At 50.8% G+C, this 17967-nt stretch overlaps 1 protein-coding gene and 2 long non-coding RNA genes across 8 annotated transcripts in view; 2 read left to right on the top strand and 1 right to left on the bottom strand.

Annotated features, from left to right (window-relative positions):
- The window catches only part of grin1b (glutamate receptor, ionotropic, N-methyl D-aspartate 1b), a 58052-nt gene that overhangs the window by 11222 nt on the left and 28863 nt on the right, over positions 1 to 17967 (top strand). For 4 of the 6 annotated variants that reach the window (XM_008402785.3, XM_017303398.2, XM_008402786.3 and 1 more), the window contains 5 exons: positions 1646 to 1780; positions 2497 to 2673; positions 9988 to 10050; positions 10669 to 10766; positions 12609 to 12730. In XM_008402785.3, coding sequence (XP_008401007.1) covers positions 1646 to 1780; positions 2497 to 2673; positions 9988 to 10050; positions 10669 to 10766; positions 12609 to 12730 — 595 coding nt within the window. The remainder of the gene's footprint in view (positions 1 to 1645; positions 1781 to 2496; positions 2674 to 9987; positions 10051 to 10668; positions 10767 to 12608; positions 12731 to 17967) is intronic. The other 2 variants (XM_008402784.3, XM_008402787.3) reach the window with 1 other exon arrangement.
- LOC145552938 (uncharacterized) lies at positions 4812 to 6706 on the top strand. The gene is made up of 2 exons (XR_014089075.1): positions 4812 to 5040; positions 5080 to 6706. It is a non-coding gene; the product is annotated as an uncharacterized LOC145552938 (long non-coding RNA).
- LOC145552937 (uncharacterized) overlaps positions 15821 to 17967 on the bottom strand; it is a 3477-nt gene continuing 1330 nt past the window's right edge. Inside the window, exons 2-7 of the long non-coding RNA XR_014089074.1 lie at positions 17691 to 17756; positions 17537 to 17580; positions 16679 to 16942; positions 16305 to 16348; positions 16107 to 16172; positions 15821 to 15996 (exon numbers count right to left, since the gene is read on the bottom strand). This is a non-coding gene — a long non-coding RNA (uncharacterized LOC145552937). The remainder of the gene's footprint in view (positions 15997 to 16106; positions 16173 to 16304; positions 16349 to 16678; positions 16943 to 17536; positions 17581 to 17690; positions 17757 to 17967) is intronic.

The raw sequence follows: 17967 nt of genomic DNA, 5'->3' as shown, positions 1-17967 counted from the left end.
GCGGAAAAATGTGTAATAATTTTGGTTTAACGACCTCTAATGACCTCTGTGTTGGTCAGAGAAACTCAAAACATGGCTTAAATGAAAGCCAGGAGTGTCCCCTTTAAGACGATACCAAATGTTGCATTGTAGACCTTTGATAAATGCCCATAACATGACCCTAAACCAGAGATACGCCAGCCTCAAAAAGCAGGATTTTTCCTAAAGGGTTGTTTACTTCATGAGCTGATAGCTGACTGAGCTACCATTTAGGAAGGGCTATCAGGCTATCAGGGCTGTCAGGGCTGTCAGGGCTATCAGGGCTATTAGGGCTGTCAGGGCTATTAGGGCTATCAGGGCTGTCAGGGCTATCAAGGCTGTCAGGGCTATTAGGGCTATCAGGGCTATTAGGGCTATCAGGGCTATCAGGGCTATCAGGACTGTCAGGGCTATTAGGGCTATCAGGACTGTCAGGGCTATCAGGACTGTCAGGGCTATTAGGGCTGTCAGGGCTATCAAGGCTGTCAGGGCTATCAGGGCTGTTAGGGCTATCAAGGCTATCAGGCTATCAGGGCTATCAAGGCTGTCAGGGCTATCAGGGCTATTAGGGCTATCAGGGCTGTTAGGGCTATCAAGGCTATCAGGGCTATCAAGGCTATCAGGGCTATCAAGGCTATCAGGGCTATCAAGGCTGTCAGGGCTGTCAGGGCTATTAGGGCTATCAGGGCTATCAGGCTATCAAGGCTATCAGGGCTATCAAGGATGTCAGGGCTATTAGGGCTATCAGGGCTATCAGGCTATCAGGGCTGTCAGGGCTATCAGGGCTATTAGGGCTATCAGGGCTGTTAGGGCTATCAAGGCTATCAGGGCTATCAAGGCTGTCAGGGCTATCAAGGCTATCAGGGCTATTAGGGCTATCAGGGCTATCAAGGCTATCAGGGCTATTAGGGCTATCAGGGCTGTCAGGGCTATCAGGGATGTCAGGGCTATCCGGTGGCCTGGTTCTGGTCCGGTCACTTGGTTCTGGTGGTTCGTTCATGGTTCTGGTGGTCCGGTCACTTGGTTCTGGTCCGGTCACTTGGTTCTGGTCCGGTCGCTTGGTTCTGGTGGTCCGTTCATGGTTCTGGTGGTCCGTTCAGGCGTCACCAGAGGCCAAAATAACACGTTGCACAGCGAACCAGAGAAAAATGTTCAACAAGCCATGACAGACTAAAGCTAGCTAGCTAGCTGGTGGCTAGTTAGCTAGCTAGCTAGCTGGTGGCTGGCTAGTTAGCTAGCTAGCTGGTGGCTGGCTAGCTAGCTAGCTAGCTGGTGGCTGGCTAGTTAGCTAGCTAGCTAGCTAGCAGTAGCCTCAACCATTGAGTCAGAACACAATGCCGATGTCTGCGGGCAACTCGGACTTTGCCTGACAGAAAAGTAAAAAACAAACATTAAGGAGATTAAATAGGTAAAATTTAAGACCAGTGATGAATCATTTCAAGGCTCAGATTCATTTTACAAATATGATTGATTTTGAGCCCAAAGGTTCGGTTCTGGTTCCGACATTCGGTTCTCTTGCTCCCAGGTTTCCCAGAAGATCCCAGTAGATCCCGAGATTCCCACCAGTAGATTCCGTCTTAAAACAAACCTTCTTCTTCTTCTTCTTCTTCTCCTTCTTCTTCTGCAGGTGTACGCCATCCTGGTCAGCCATCCTCCGCAGTCCAACGATCACCTGACTCCAACGCCCGTCTCCTACACGGCCGGGTTCTACCGGATCCCGGTGGTCGGCCTGACGACTCGCATGTCCATCTACTCTGACAAGGTCAGCCGCGTCCGCCTGCTGTGGCACCACTCTCACGTTTCACCGTCCCGGTGTTCCTCAGAGTCTGGATACTGTGTTGGGAGGGACTGGAACATATCCTAACTGAGGGCTAGCTAAGATAAGCTAAGCTAAAAATAGGATAAATTCAGGTTAGCTAAGTGAGCTAAGAAAAGTTTGTGTTGGTGACTAAAGGAAAGCTAATGTAAGGTTAGCTAAGGTGAGATAATAATTGATGCTGCTGGATGAGCTAAACTCAAAACAAGCTAGCTGGTTGGTTAAGCTAGGCTGAACTTGGATTGGTCATGTTTTGGTAAATATGAAATCACAGTGAGTTAGTTTAGAGCAGCAGGAGAAGTGAAGCCTGAACCCGACCTGATGAGCAGCAAAGGTCAAGTCAAGGTCACGACTCTACGCAGCGTTTAGGGCACAAAGACTTGAAGATCCATCACCCTGCATCGGCTACCTGTATGTGTGTTAGCTTGTGTTAGCGTGTGTTAGCCTGTGTTAGCCTGTTAGCATAATTTTATATTCAAGAACATATGATCCAGTTCTTCTCATTTCCCAGTCTCTTCCCTGAACTGGGAGCAAACTGGACTCTGAGTCTTTCTCAGATTTATGAATCTGTTGATGGTGAGGTCAGGTCAGAGCGTCCCAGTAGTCCCATCACTCCCAGTCCTCCTTAGCGTTCCGCTGTGGGCTCTTCCTCCTGGCTGCAGAGCATCCACCTGTCCTTCCTGCGCACGGTGCCGCCGTACTCCCACCAGGCCCAGGTGTGGTTCGACCTGATGAGGGAGTTCAGGTGGAACCACATCATCCTGATCGTCAGCGACGACCACGAGGGCCGAGCCGCCCAGAAGAAGCTGGAGACGCTGCTGGAGGAGCGGGAGACCAAGGTGAGCACGGTGCTGGGCGTCGCCCCGGCAACCGGCCGCCATCGTCACGGCTTCACCTGCAGGCTCCATGTGGCACCTGCTGACAGAGGCCATGTGCAGGTTACCCACCTGGATGCGCATGTGGAGGTACATGTGAAGCTGCAGCGGGGTCAGATCAGGGTCAGATCAGGGTCAGCATGGGGTCAAATCAGGGTCAGCATGGGGTCAGTATGGGGTCAGATCGCGGTCAGCTAGGGGTCAAATCAGGGTCAGCATGGGGTCAAATCAGGGTCAAATCAGGGTCAGCATGGGGTCAAATCAGGGTCAGCATGGGGTCAGATCAGGGTCAGCATGGGGTCAGATCAGGGTCAGCTAGGGGTCAAATCAGGGTCAGCATGGGGTCAAATCAGGGTCAGATCAGGGTCAGCATGGGGTCAAATCAGGGGTAGCATGGGGTCAAATCAGGGTCAGCTAGGGGTCAGATCAGGGTCAGCATGGGGTCAAATCAGGGTCAGCATGGGGTCAGATCAGGGTCAGCATGGGGTCAGATCAGGGTCAGCTAGGGGTCAGATCAGGGTCAGCATGGGGTCAAATCAGGGTCAGCATGGGGTCAAATCAGGGTCAGCTAGGGGTCAGATCAGGGTCAGCATGGGGTCAAATCAGGGTCAGCTAGGGGTCAAATCAGGGTCAGCATGGGGTCAGATCAGGGTCAGCTAGGGGTCAAATCAGGGTCAGCATGGGGTCAAATCAGGGTCAGCATGGGGTCAGATGGGGTCAGATCAGGGTCAGCTAGGGGTCAAGTCAGGGTCAGCAGCCTGATTGGTTGTAAGGCTGAACTCCAGGCTGTTGGTCTTGTCTTATCGCCACCTGGTGGTTCTACCAGTGAAGTTCATCTCCTGTTGTAGCTTTGTGTTTCACATGTACCTTGGAGTTCGCATGTGAATATACACATCAAGACGTGTAAATCTGCACATGTTTCTGTCAACATGCAGGTGCGTTGGGAGCAAAGATAGCGGTGGTGGGCCCCGTTTTGCTAATCTGCAAATTCCAGAACTAATTATTAGCTTAGCATTTTAGCACCTTTGCTAATTGTCTAAACACTCAGCTTCCCCCATTTTCCTAGAAAAATATAGCTGTTTTGTAAACTTTCATCTGAATAAAGTTTGACATCTGTGTTTTGGTTATCAGCCGTTCTCCAAGTAGCAAGAGGTTTATATTCATACTCTTAGTTTGAAGGGGGTGAAGACTGTTTATTTTGCTTCCTGTCTCCGCCTTTCTGGGGTTTCTTTTCCAAGTATGTAACAAATGAACGAAGGAGGCACAGACAACAAACCACCTAAACAAATACATGCAAAAAATCCTCAGCTCCACCACGGCCCATCAGGCTAACAGAGTTAGCAAAACTCAACAGCTATAAAACTGAAACCACAGGTGAAAGGTTTGATTCACAGAATCACTTCCTGAAGGTCGGAGTGTAATGACAGAGGAGACCTTGATGAGGCGCTGTGCTCGGTGGTAGCACATGATGTGTCTTGGACACACGGGGGTATCAGCGTGGAAGGATGCAGCACTTTAGCGTTAGCTTCTGCTAATTAGCATGTTATGATAGCACTTTAGCGTTAGCTTCTGCTAATAATCATGTTATTATAGCACTTTAGCGTTAGCTTCTGCTAATTATCATGTTATTATAGCACTTTAGCGTTAGCTTCTGCTAATTATCATGTTATTATAGCACTTTAGCGTTAGCTTCTGCTAATTATCATGTTATTATAGCACTTTAGCGTTAGCTTCTGCTAATTATCATGTTATTATAGCACTTTAGCGTTAGCTTCTGCTAATTATCATGTTATTATAGCACTTTAGCGTTAGCTTCTGCTAATTATCATGTTATTATAGCACTTTAGCGTTAGCTTCTGCTAATTATCATGTAAGGTTGTCTGTAATGATAATTATTTAGCGTAGCTCATGCTTCTGATTGGTGCTTCAGGGTTAGCGCAGCTAGCTTTAGCGGACCGTGCCCACCACTGAGATACTCACGGAGCATGGAAACGTGGTGTTTCCACTGCATGGCTGAGTGAGGCCTTCATCAAACCCAACGGTTTTCTTTCATTCCTCCATCTCTGCCTCAACCCGTCTATCATCCGTGGATCTATAATCATCTTCCCTTGTTCTTCATCCGTCCATCTTCTTCCTGCCGGACATCTCAGCTTCTCCATCATCAGCTTCCTGTCCATTCAGGATGATTCTGTTGATCTCCACCAAGGTTGTTTGCCGGTTTGTTTCCGTGGATCAGGGAGACGGAGCGAGTCGGACAGCGCCGCGGTCCGGTTGCTCTCCTAGGCTCGGCCGCGGTCCGGTTGCTCTCCTAGGCTCGGCCGCGGTCCGGTTGCTCTCCTAGGCTCGGCCGCGGTCCGGTTGCTCTCCTAGGCTCGGCCGCGGTCCGGTTGCTCTCCTAGGCTCGGCTGTAATTCAGAGAGAGAACTGCTACAGGAAGTGACTCCAGCCTCCTTCCTGGTTTCTGCAGTTCTGATCCATTCTGAGATCCAGACCCGGAGACGCGCATGACGCATGTTCAGATTAAATGTTTATGGTTTTGACCATTTGGACCCAACCCGTCTCATTCTGGTTTAGACTACCTGTTGGTAATGACTCTGGACTCCAGGCCACCTGTGGACCGGAACCAACTGGACCTTCCTTTGAAAGGGCCGCTGGTCCCTCTGTCCCGGCTGGCCTGGTGTTGATGGACTCTGGACCTGCCGGTCTTAACCCGTTGGTTCTCGCTCTGAACATCGGACTTTTCTGTTTGATCTGTTGGTTCTGGTTCTGGACGGCTCTGGTTCTGGACGTGCAGACCTGGACTCTGAGTGGACCGAGGCTCCAGACGTGATGGTGTTGATCTGAAAGCTGCTTTCCCTGCAGCCGACAGCTCGACAGGTGATTGTTCTTCTGGACTTGCTGGTCTTGATTCTGGGGGTTTCGACATTGCAGAGTTGAGTCTGGAGAGTTGGCTCTGATCTGATGATCTGAACTCTGACCTTCATGGCAGAAAGTCCAGTTGTCCAGGATTCCTTTGTTCTGACTCTAGATGATCCCCGCGTTGCCTTTAAAGCTGTTGGTTCCGACTCGGAACGTCTGTAGGTCCGATAGCCTTTCCTATCGGACTCTTGGTTTAGAGTCCGGCAGTGAGGACAGAAGCTGGTGTTGATCTTGGACCTGCTGATTTTGAGATCTTGTTGCTGACTGTTGTCCTGATCAAAGTTATTCTGGTTCTTGATTGCTGGTCTGGACCAGAACCCACCGGTTTGAACGGTTGGCTGGCAGGACTGGACCTCTCGAACTCGCTACTGACGGTCTGGTTTGGACTCGGAAGACCTTTGGACTGGAACCTCTGCTCTAAGCGAAGCTATCAGATGTGATGGGGCGTCTACTGGTTCCAGGTCCAGGTTCCTCCAGGACCTTTAGAGTTTCTTCAATGAATTTGCGTCGTATTGGTTTCCCAGATGTAGATGACTGTCAGGTTCTGGTCCAGGTGGCTCACCTCATGGGTTTATACCGTCTCTATGGGACACGCCGGTCCCGTCTCTGGACTGACTGGTACCGTCTTCCTTTAGACTTCAGGTCTGTCTGTTCTGGAACACGCTGATCCAAACCCAGACCCGTTTGTCTAAAGCCTGGACCAGGGGGTCCAGGTAGAGCACGGACCTGCTGGTCTTGGTGGAGGTTTGTGTTTCATCTTCTCTGGGTTGAGCTGGTTTCTTCTTCTTCTCTCTGTGGACTCATGGCATGGTTTCAGTCCTTCAGCTCCATCTGCCGTCTGGCTCCTCATCACCTCGACTCTGATCAGAGCCGCAAACACACCTCAGCTGCTTCCGGCTGCTTTGTGTCGCCGCTGGCGACAGGAAGTGCGACAGGAAGAGGTCAGACTAACTGGTCTGACCTCCGGTTACTGTAGACGCTGAGTCGGCAGTGCAGGGCGCTGCTGGACTGAGAGGTTAAAGGTCAGAGGGGATGAATATTCCGGCAACACGGACACATCCGCTCAGGGAAAAAGGAGCCCGGATATGGCACGGATGACCTTTGACCCAGATCACAGTGGCTGGACGGTCCGGTCCGTCTGATGGTACCGGCTCGGTTCTGGACGCTCTCTGTTAGGATGGGTTTTTATTTTGAAAGCCCTCAGAATAAAAGCCCGGAATAATTGCACTTCATGTTCATGAAGGAGAATCTGCACCCATCAGGCGGAACATTATGACCACTGGCAGGTGAATAGAAGCGTTTAGCTGCTGCCAGAGCCGCGGAAAAATCAGGAGCAGAACGGAAACCGATGATTCAGAGTTCACGGCTCTGTGATGGCAAGATGAAAACAAGAAAGTTTCTCATTTTAACAACCTGCCGTTAGCTCCCAGCCATGAGCATCCGAGCTGTTAGCTAACAGCCGTTAGCATCCAAGCTGTTAGCATCCCACACTTAGCTCCCAGCCATGAGCATCCGAGCTGTTAGCTAAAAGCCGTTAGCATCCCACACTTAGCTCCCAGCCATGAGCATCCGAGCTGTTAGCTAAAAGCCGTTAGCATCCCACACTTAGCTCCCAGCCATGAGCATCCGAGTTGTTAGCATCCCACACTTAGCTCCCAGCCATGAGCATCCGAGCTGTTAGCTCCCAGCCATGAGCATCCGAGCTGTTAGCTCCCAGCCATGAGCATCCGAGCTGTTAGCTTAAAGCCGTTAGCATCCAAGCTGTTAGCATCCCACACTTAGCTCCCAGCCATGAGCATCCGAGCTGTTAGCTAAAAGCCGTTAGCATCCAAGCTGTTAGCATCCCACACTTAGCTCCCAGCCATGAGCATCCGAGCTGTTAGCTAAAAGCCGTTAGCATCCCACACTTAGCTCCCAGCCATGAGCATCCGAGCTGTTAGCTAAAAGCCGTTAGCATCCCACACTTAGCTCCCAGCCATGAGCATCCGAGCTGTTAGCTAAAAGCCGTTAGCATCTGAGCTGTTAGCTTAAAGCCATGAGCATCCGAGCTGTTAGCTAAAAGCCGTTAGCATCCCACACTTAGCTCCCAGCCATGAGCATCCGAGCTGTTAGCTAAAAGCCATGAGCATCCGAGCTGTTAGCTAAAAGCCGTTAGCATCCCACACTTAGCTCCCGGCCATGAGCATCCGAGCTGTTAGCTTAAAGCCGTTAGCATCCGAGCTGTTAGCTAAAAGCCGTTAGCATCAGAGCTGTTAGCTAAAAGCCATTAGCATCCCACACTTAGCTACCAGCCATGAGCATCCGAGCCATTAGCTAAAAGCCATTAGCATCAGAGCTGTTAGCTAAACGCCGTTAGCATCCGAGCTGTTAGCTAAAAACCTTTAGCATCCCACACTTAGCTCTCAGCCATGAGCAGCCGAGCCGTTAGCTTAAAGCCGTTAGCATCCGAGCTGTTAGCTAAAAGCCGTTAGCATCAGAGCTGTTAGCTAAAAGCCATTAGCATCCCACACTTAGCTACCAGCCATGAGCATCCGAGCCATTAGCTAAAAGCCATTAGCATCAGAGCTGTTAGCTAAACGCCGTTAGCATCCGAGCTGTTAGCTAAAAACCTTTAGCATCCCACACTTAGCTCTCAGCCATGAGCAGCCGAGCCGTTAGCATCCCGAGTTGGAGGCGCGGGAAGCGCTGCAGGAATATCTGGGCGGCGCGCAGCGTGGCGTGTGGATTCATGTTTAATGAGCTGAACATTTGGGGCGGACTGAGCGCAGCGCTGAAGCGCCGCTGCCTGCCGCAGCACATTAGCATCACAGGGCTGGAAGTCGCAGCTCGTTAACAAGACGGATCTGAGTTTTCCTGCAGAGGTCTGTTCAGACCGACTGATCGCTTCTGAAGGTTTTCATTATAAATCAGTCCGACAGGTGAGCCCATCTAAAAACATCCCTGCTGTCTGCACACCTGCAGCCAGAACCCAGAGGGAGATTCACACCTGAGAGCGAACAGGATCATCCTGCAGGTCCAGCAGCTGTAAACTCAGCTGGGATTGGGCGGCCGGATGCCCCCAGGATGGTTAAAATGATCCCCTCAGATACAGCAGCTCTGACCTCATGTTGTTACTGAGGGCCGTAAATTATGAATAATGTGGCGGAGGCCTGGCTCAGATTTCCTAACTGATGTTCTGTGAAGTATTTATGAGCCGTCAGTATCTTACCAGCAGCTATGCAGGTTTTATGTGGCGGTCAGTCAGACTTTTCCTCAGCTTCCGGCGCGGTGGAGATGAAACTGTTGGGCTCCGATTGGACCTGAAATGTCCATGAGCCCAAACCTCCAGTGAAAACATGCTGACCCTCCAGGACAGGCTCCTGCTAGCCCGCTAACAGCAGGGCTAAGTTTTCACTGGGTGCTTTAGCATTTTTGCTAGCTTTGAAAATGTTTAGCACACTTAGCTTACCCGACATGGATGTTTCCAGGTCAGAATCCATCCAGCAGTTAAATGTTTATGCTCTTATTTTGAAGTCTCCCAGCCTGGTCCTCATTCTCACTGCCTGCATGTTTTGGGTGTTTCCTGGTTTCAGCCCAGCTGATTTCAATCGATGACTGATTAACAGGCGTTTCCTGAGCCGCATTCAGATCAGCCAGGGAAACATGGAGGACCAGGCGGGAGACACTGGTCCATTTCCGCTTCTTTGTTCTTTAATTAAGCTTTACGTGTAAATATGCAAAAAAGAGCAGAAAAAACAAACAAATACAGAAAAAACAAACAAATACAGAAAAAACAAACAAATACAGAAAAAACAAACAAATACAGAAAAAACAAACAAATACGGGCAAAAATTCACAGATAGTATTGAGAGCCGGATTCTCCGTTAGCTCTTTGCGACGTTAGCATTAGCTTCAGACTCAACAGAGATAATGTTTATGATTAGCGCGTTAGCATTAGTGCAGCTAGCTGCTCTGTTAGCGGTGTCCACCACTGCCTGCTGCAGGTGAGGAACTGAACTCTGAGCTAGTCCTTTAACTAGGCCAGAGCTGGGTTTGGTCCGGTTCGGAACCAGAAACCTACCAGCATGACGATAGAGTCGGACCTGATCAACAGCGAAATCGATGTGGTGATCATATCGCCATGGAAACATCAGGGTTGGTTGTCTAATGTATGTCAAGTATTTAGATTTTGTTGACGCCACCCAAAAGGTTAAAGGTCACAGCTGATGTTACAGCTGATGGCGCTGCGTGCCGATGTCGTCGCCATGGCGACGGCTCTGCGGTGTGTTTGCCTCTGACTCCGTCGTGAAGCAGAATCATTGTTGATGCTTTGCTGTCTATAATCTCTGTCTGCATATTTTCTCTGCGCATCACCGTCAGACTAAAAACAGGAACTATGAAAACCTCGACCAGCAGAACTTTGACTTCAGGAGAACACCCAAGGTATAAACTTGCATGGTGAAACGATGCACGCCGCCCCACCAGCCTCTGAGCTCGCCCAGTAGCCGACACCAGTTAGCCCCGCCCACCCAGCCCGGCCGGCTCCAGACAGACTCCTGTCCCGGTGGCACGTCTTCTCTCCACATCTCTTTTCGTTTGGTTTTCCATGACTCCTGCACACAGAATGGGTTCGCACTGCCAGGAGAGACGCCCTTCCTCTTCCTCCCTCCCGCCTCCCTCCTCTTCCTCATGTGAAGGGTTGCATGCAGCCAGGCTGATGCTTGGCTGACGACCTCTGCCCTCCAGGATCCCTTCACTCCTCCTTTTCTGTTGAGAAATGACCACTCTGTCCTCCTCCAGCCGTTTTTTACGTTGCATCAGCGCGCTCCAACATGCACGTCCCTGATTGGCTGGCTGCTGGAGTCAGTCTGCATGTCCACCTTTGGCCTTTGATCTTTGACCCGTCCTGCCTCCATCTGTTCCTCCCGTGGCAGCATGGTCGCTGCTGGGGGTCGGGTTGGTGGTGAGGGAGGCGGATCCGGGCGCTAATGCTTCCTGTCCTATGATGTGTTGTTCTGCCGTGTCTGTCCCCGTCCCTCGCTGGGGACCGCCGTCCTCCAGGCGGAGAAGGTGCTGCTGTTCAGCCAGGACACCAACCTGACGGCGCTGCTGCTGGAGGCCAAGGACCTGGAGGCCCGAGTCATCATCCTGTCGGCCAGGTGAGCGCCACCCTGAGGCTGAGGCCGGTAGGAACCATGAATCAATCGGCAGCTGATTGAACTCAGAAACGGAGCAAAGCAAACACCAACGGAGGGTAGAAATTTAAAATGTGTTTGTGGCTCCAGGCTCTGCCAGTCAGGGCTCAGCTCACTGGGAACTAAAGTGGTTTGCTTTGGCCTCATCATAAAAACAGAGTTCATACCTAGAAGGACGCTAATGTTAAGATGCTAAGGTTAGCTTATGGAGCAGCTGATGGGCTGGAGAGCTTCTTCCAGCAGCTGCTTGGTTTCCACCACATCAGGGAAACTGTCTTCAAAACATCTGTTTAACTTCCTGTCTGTGTTTGTTTACTTCCTGTCTGTGTTTAACTTCCTGTCTGTGTTTGTTTACTTCCTGTCTGTGTTTAACTTCCTGTCTGTGTTTGTTTACTTCCTGTCTGTGTTTAACTTCCTGTCTGTGTTTGTTTACTTCCTGTCTGTGTTTAACTTCCTGTCTGTGTTTGTTTACTTCCTGTCTGTGTTTGTTAACTTCCTGTCTAACTTCCTGTCTGTGTTTGTTTACTTCCTGTCTGTTTGTTAACTTCCTGTCTAACTTCCTGTCTGTGTTTGTTTACTTCCTGTCTGTGTTTGTTTACTTCCTGTCTGTGTTTGTTTACTTCCTGTCTGTGTTTAACTTCCTGTCTGTGTTTGTTTACTTCCTGTCTGTGTTTGTTTACTTCCTGTCTGTGTTTGTTTACTTCCTGTCTGTTTTTGTTAACTTCCTGTCTGTGTTTGTTTACTTCCTGTCTGTGTTTAACTTCCTGTCTGTGTTTGTTTACTTCCTGTCTGTTTTTTGTTAACTTCCTGTCTGTGTTTGTTTACTTCCTGTCTGTTTTTGACAACTTCCTGTCTGTGTTTAACTTCCTGTCTGTATTTGTTTACTTCCTGTCTGTTTTTCTTAACTTCCTGTCTGTGTTTGTTTACTTTCTGTCTGTGTTTAACTTCCTGTGTGTTTAACTTCCTGTCTGTGTTTGTTTACTTCCTGTCTGTGTTTGTTTACTTCCTGTCTGTTTGTTTACTTCCTGTCTGTTAATTTCTTGTTTGTATTTAACTTCCTGTCAGTGTTTAACTTCCTGTCTGTGTTTGTTAACTTCCTGTCTGTGTGTGTTAACTTCCTGTCTAACTTCCTGTCTGTGTTTGTTTACTTCCTGTCTGTGTTTGTTAACTTCTTGTTTGTTAATTTCTTGTTTGTATTTAACTTCCTGTCAGTGTTTAACTTCCTGTCTGTGTTTAACTTCCTGTCAGTGTTTGTTTACTTTCTGTCTGTGTGTGTTAACTTCCTGTCTGTTTGTTTACTTCCTGTCTGTGTGTGTTAACTTCCTGTCTGTTTGTTTACTTCCTGTCTGTGTTTGTTAACTTCCTGTCTGTGTTTAACTTCCTGTCTGTGTTTAACTTCCTGTCTGTGTTTGTTTACTTCCTGTCTGTGTTTGTTTACTTCCTGTCTGTGTTTGTTAACTTCCTGTCTGTGTGTGTTAACTTCCTGTCTGTGTTTAACTTCCTGTCTGTGTTTAACTTCCTGTCTGTGTTAACTTCCTGTCTGTGTGTTAACTTCCTGTCTGTGTTTGTTTACTTCCTGTCTGTGTGTGTTAACTTCCTGTCTGTTTGTTTACTTCCTGTCTGTGTTTGTTAACTTCCTGTCTGTGTTTAACTTCCTGTCTGTGTTTGTTAACTTCCTGTCTGTGTTTGTTAACTTCCTGTCTGTGTTTGTTAACTTCCTGGCTAACTTCCTGTCTGTGTCTAACTTCCTGTCTGTGTCTAACTTCCTGTCTGTCTAACTTCCTGTCTGCCTCTGTGTGCTCTCAGTGAGGATGAAGCCATGGCCGTGTACAAAGCGGCCCGGCAGCTCAACATGACCGGTTCTGGCTACGTCTGGCTGGTGGGAGAGCGGGAGATGAGCGGGAAAGCTCTGAGCGAAGCTCCTGATGGTAATGCCTTCCTCGCCTTCCTGCTCTTCATCTCTCTCTGTCTTCAGCTCTGCTTCCATCCAACGCTCAGACTGAAGCGTTGACCCGCAGCTGGACCGGACCGGTCGGAACCGCTCAGGTTGGACCTGGTTTGGTCGAGCCCAGTCGGGTCCTGCAGGTCCTGATCCAGGTCCGACTCGCCTCAAGGCTCCCCAGAGTCCTGCTAACGAGCCGAGCGTTTGACTCCAGCAGAGACCCGGCTAAGCGCTGCAGGACACCGACCCTGGAGGACTGGGGCTGTCCTCCAGGGTCTAGGAGGACAACCCCAGTCCTCCAGGGTCTGGAACGGTCCTCCAGGGTCTGGGGCTGTCCTCCAGGGTCCGTCCTCCAGGGTCTGGGACGGTCCTCCAGGGTCTGGAACGGTCCTCCAGGGTCTGGGGCTGTCCTGAGGGGCATGGGGCTGTCCTCCAGGGTCTGGAACTGTCCTCCAGGGATCTGGGGCTGTCCTGAGGGGCATGGGGCTGTCCTCCAGGGGCTGTCCTCCAGGGTCAGTCCCAGACCCTGGAGGACAGCCCCAGTCCTCCAGGGTTCTCCAGGATTAGAACTGAACGAGGTTGTGCAGAAGCTACCTGTGTTACCCGTCTCCGTCTACCTGAAGGAGATGACGGAGTCCGGACAGGTGTGGCGTCTAGCAGCTTCCCTTAAAGGGCCAGTCGCTGTCTGAAGTCCGGTCAGGATGTCACAGCTTTGGTTCAACTCCACACGTTTCCTCCTGATGTCAGGAGGTTGCTGGTTCAGCTCTGGGTGTTTTGCTGAGCTGCTCCAGGGCTGGATGGAAACACAGCTGCTCTCTCTCTGTCTCTGCTGAGGACCCCTGATGAAGGAAGCCAGTCCTCCTCCTCTTCCTCTCTGTCACTGAGCTTCTTGGTGTCTCTGGTTCTTCCGACGGCTGGTTGAACATTTAAACATCTCGTGGAGACGTGTTTAAAGGTTCCCAACCACTCGTCTCCGCTGTTTCTGTGGCTTTCAATGTGTCTAACATCTTTCTGTTTCATTTCTATAGTGTGTGTCGCCCGCCCGCCCGTCTGCCCGTTCTCACAGTACACGAGCCAATTACAGGGGCCGATTCATGGGAGGGGTGGGGGGTTGATGTTCAGGTGTGTGTGGGGGGGTTGTTGCTGAGGTAACCGTGACGCTTGTCCAATCGAACATGGGTAAGATGCCTCTGCTGCTTCCTGTTTTCTGCCTGATGCTTGGAGTCAATAAAGGCCCCGCCCACCTCTGCAACATGGAGGCTGGGGGCGGGGCTTATTGAGTCAGCTGATTACTCAGAGAGCCAGAACAACAACTTCCCTTCAGACCGGATGGCAGCGTCCCGAGTTTTGTTGATTTCATCCTACAAAACGGACAAAACTGTGTCTGGTAACCCATTTCACTGATACGCTGATACCCCTTGATACCCGATACTCTGACACCCCGATACTCTGACACCCCGATACTCTGACACCCCAATACTCTGACACCCCGATACTCTGACACCCCAATACTCTGACACCCCAATACTCTGACACCCCAATACTCTGACACCCCGATACTCTTATACCTCGATACTCTGATACCCCGATACTCTGATACCTCGATACTCTGACACCCCGATACTCTGACACCCCAATACTCTGATACCCCGATACTCTGACACCCCGATACTCTGACACCCCAATACTCTGATATCCGATACTCTGATACCCCAATACTCTGACACCCCGATGCCCCGACACCGTGAGCCTAAGACATCCTGGTGTCCTAACCTTTGACCTCCTGATTCCGGGACATTTGACGTCCTGCCCTGGATCTCTGAGTAACGGGCCTCTGCTCTCCTGCTGTGGTGTGAGTTGCTCTAGAGAACATCCTTGCCCAACTGGCTGCTGCGCTCTGAGAAGTGAAGGGATGTTCTCTTCACATTGGAAGTCAATGTGATGAGAAAGATCCTTCATAGTTTCTCTCAAAGTGCTGCTGATCCGCACTCAGTGCCATTTGTCTCTGCTTCAGCAGGTTGGAGGTTTCTCTGCAGGGATGTTTCAGATGATCCGGTAGATCAGATTCTGTAGTTGCTCATCTTGTTCTGGTTCTGAAGAGTCCTGAACATCCTGGTACTTTAGAGTTACCTTTCTTTCCTACAGTCATGGTACAAAAAACAGTCTTTGAGTTCTTGGGGTTTTTCAATCAGGACATAAACTCATCTGGTCATCAGCAGTACTGAATATGTACCTCAGATGAACAAAAGCACAGAAGATATCACCTGGAACCGATACCTTCCAATTGGTCATGCAACTAAGACAACCTCCTCCATCATATGGTGGAACCTCCTCCATCGTTTGGTGGAACCTCCTAAACCGTTTGGTGGAACCTCCTCCACCGTTTGGTGGAACCTCCTCCATCGTTTGGTGGAACCTCCTAAACCGTTTGGTGGAACCTCCTCCATCGTTTGGTGGAACCTCCTAAACCGTTTGGTGGAACCTCCTAAACCGTTTGGTGGAACCTTCTAAACCGCTTGGTGGAACCTCCTTCAACGTTTGGTGGAACCTCCTCAATCGTATGGTGGAACCTCCTCCATCGTTTGGTGGAACCTCCTCCACCGTTTGGTGGAACCTCCTAAACCGTTTGGTGGAACCTCCTCCATCGTTTGGTGGAACCTCCTCCACCGTTTGGTGGAACCTCCTCCATCATATGGTGGAACCTCCTCCACCGTTTGGTGGAACCTCCTCCATCATATGGTGGAACCTCCTCCATCGTTTGGTGGAACCTCCTCCATCGTTTGGTGGAACCTCCTCCACCGTTTGGTGGAACCTCCTAAACCGTTTGGTGGAACCTCCTCCACCGTTTGGTGGAACCTCCTCCATCGTTTGGTGGAACCTCCTAAACCGTTTGGTGGAACCTCCTCCATCGTTTGGTGGAACCTCCTAAACCGTTTGGTGGAACCTCCTCCACCGTTTGGTGGTACCTCCTCCATCATTTGGTGGAACCTCCTCCACCGTTTGGTGGAACCTCCTAAACCGTTTGGTGGAACCTCCTCCATCGTTTGGTGGAACCTCCTCCATCGTTTGGTGGAACCTCCTCCATCATATGGTGGAACCTCCTCCATCGTTTGGTGGAACCTCCTAAACCGTTTGGTGGAACCTCCTCCATCGTTTGGTGGAACCTCCTCCACCGTTTGGTGGAACCTCCTCCACCGTTTGGTGGAACCTCCTCCATCATATGGTGGAACCTCCTCCACCGTTTGGTGGAACCTCCTCCACCGTTTGGTGGAACCTCCTCCACCGTTTGGTGGAACCTCCTTCACCGTTTGGTTTAATCTCCTCCATCGTTTGGTGGAACCTCCTCCACCGTTTGGTGGAACCTCCTCCACCGTTTGGTTTAATCTCCTCCACCGTTTGGTGGAACCTCCTCCACCGTTTGGTGGAACCTCCTCCACCGTTTGGTGGAACCTCCTCCACCGTTTGGTGGAACCTCCTCCACCGTTTGGTGGAACCTCCTCCATCGTTTGGTGGAACCTCCTAAACCGTTTGGTGGAACCTCCTCCACCGTTTGGTGGAACCTCCTTCACCGTTTGGTTTAATCTCCTCCATCGTTTGGTGGAACCTCCTAAACCGTTTGGTGGAACCTCCTAAACCGTTTGGTGGAACCTCCTCCATCGTTTGGTGGAACCTCCTCCATCGTTTGGTGGAACCTCCTCCACCGTTTGGTGGAACCTCCTCCATCGTTTGGTGGAACCTCCTCCACCGTTTGGTGGAACCTCCTCCACCGTTTGGTGGAACCTCCTCCACCGTTTGGTGGAACCTCCTCCACCGTTTGGTGGAACCTCCTCCACCGTTTGGTGGAACCTCCTCCACCGTTTGGTGGAACCTCCTCCACCGTTTGGTGGAACCTCCTCCACCGTTTGGTGGAACCTCCTCCACCGTTTGGTGGAACCTCCTCCACCGTTTGGTGGAACCTCCTTCACCGTTTGGTTTAATCTCCTCCACCGTTTGGTGGAACCTCCTCCACCGTTTGGTGGAACCTCCTCCATCGTTTGGTGGAACCTCCTCCACCGTTTGGTGGAACCTCCTCCACCGTTTGGTGGAACCTCCTCCATCGTTTGGTGGAACCTCCTAAACCGTTTGGTGGAACCTCCTCCACCGTTTGGTGGAACCTCCTTCACCGTTTGGTTTAATCTCCTCCACCGTTTGGTGGAACCTCCTCCATCGTTTGGTGGAACCTCCTAAACCGTTTGGTGGAACCTCCTCCATCGTTTGGTGGAACCTCCTCCACCGTTTGGTGGAACCTCCTCCACCGTTTGGTGGAACCTCCTCCATCGTTTGGTGGAACCTCCTCCACCGTTTGGTGGAACCTCCTCCATCGTTTGGTGGAACCTCCTAAACCGTTTGGTGGAACCTCCTCCACCGTTTGGTGGAACCTCCTAAACCGTTTGGTGGAACCTCCTCCACCGTTTGGTGGAACCTCCTCCATCATATGGTGGAACCTCCTCCACCGTTTGGTGGAACCTCCTAAACCGTTTGGTGGAACCTCCTCCACCGTTTGGTGGAACCTCCTCCATCGTTTGGTGGAACCTCCTCCATCGTTTGGTGGAACCTCCTCCATCATATGGTGGAACCTCCTCCATCATATGGTGGAACCTCCTCCACCGTTTGGTGGAACCTCCTCCACCGTTTGGTGGAACCTCCTAAACCGTTTGGTGGAACCTCCTCCATCGTTTGGTTTAATCTCGTCCATCGTTTGGTGGAACCTCCTCCATCGTTGGGTGGAACCTCCTCCATCGTTTGGTGGAACCTCCTCCACCGTTTGGTGGAACCTCCTTCACCGTTTGGTGGAACCTCCTCCATCGTTTGGTGGAACCTCCTAAACCGTTTGGTGGAACCTCCTCCACCGTTTGGTGGAACCTCCTCCACCGTTTGGTTTAAGCTACTCCATCGTTTGGTGGAACCTCCTAAACCGTTTGGTGGAACCTCCTTCACCGTTTGGTGGAACCTCCTCCACCGTTTGGTTTAATCTCCTCCATCGTTTGGTGGAACCTCCTCCACCGTTTGGTGGAACCTCCTCCATCGTTTGGTGGAACCTCCTCCACCGTTTGGTGGAACCTCCTCCATCGTTTGGTGGAACCTCCTCCACCGTTTGGTGGAACCTCCTCCACCGTTTGGTGGAACCTCCTCCACCGTTTGGTGGAACCTCCTCCACCGTTTGGTGGAACCTCCTAAACCGTT

Source organism: Poecilia reticulata, chromosome 9 (genome assembly GCF_904066995.2).
Source record: "Poecilia reticulata chromosome 9, P_reticulata-male-v2, whole genome shotgun sequence".
NCBI lineage: Eukaryota > Metazoa > Chordata > Actinopteri > Cyprinodontiformes > Poeciliidae > Poecilia > Poecilia reticulata.
This window is presented reverse-complemented; position numbering and strand designations above follow the sequence as displayed.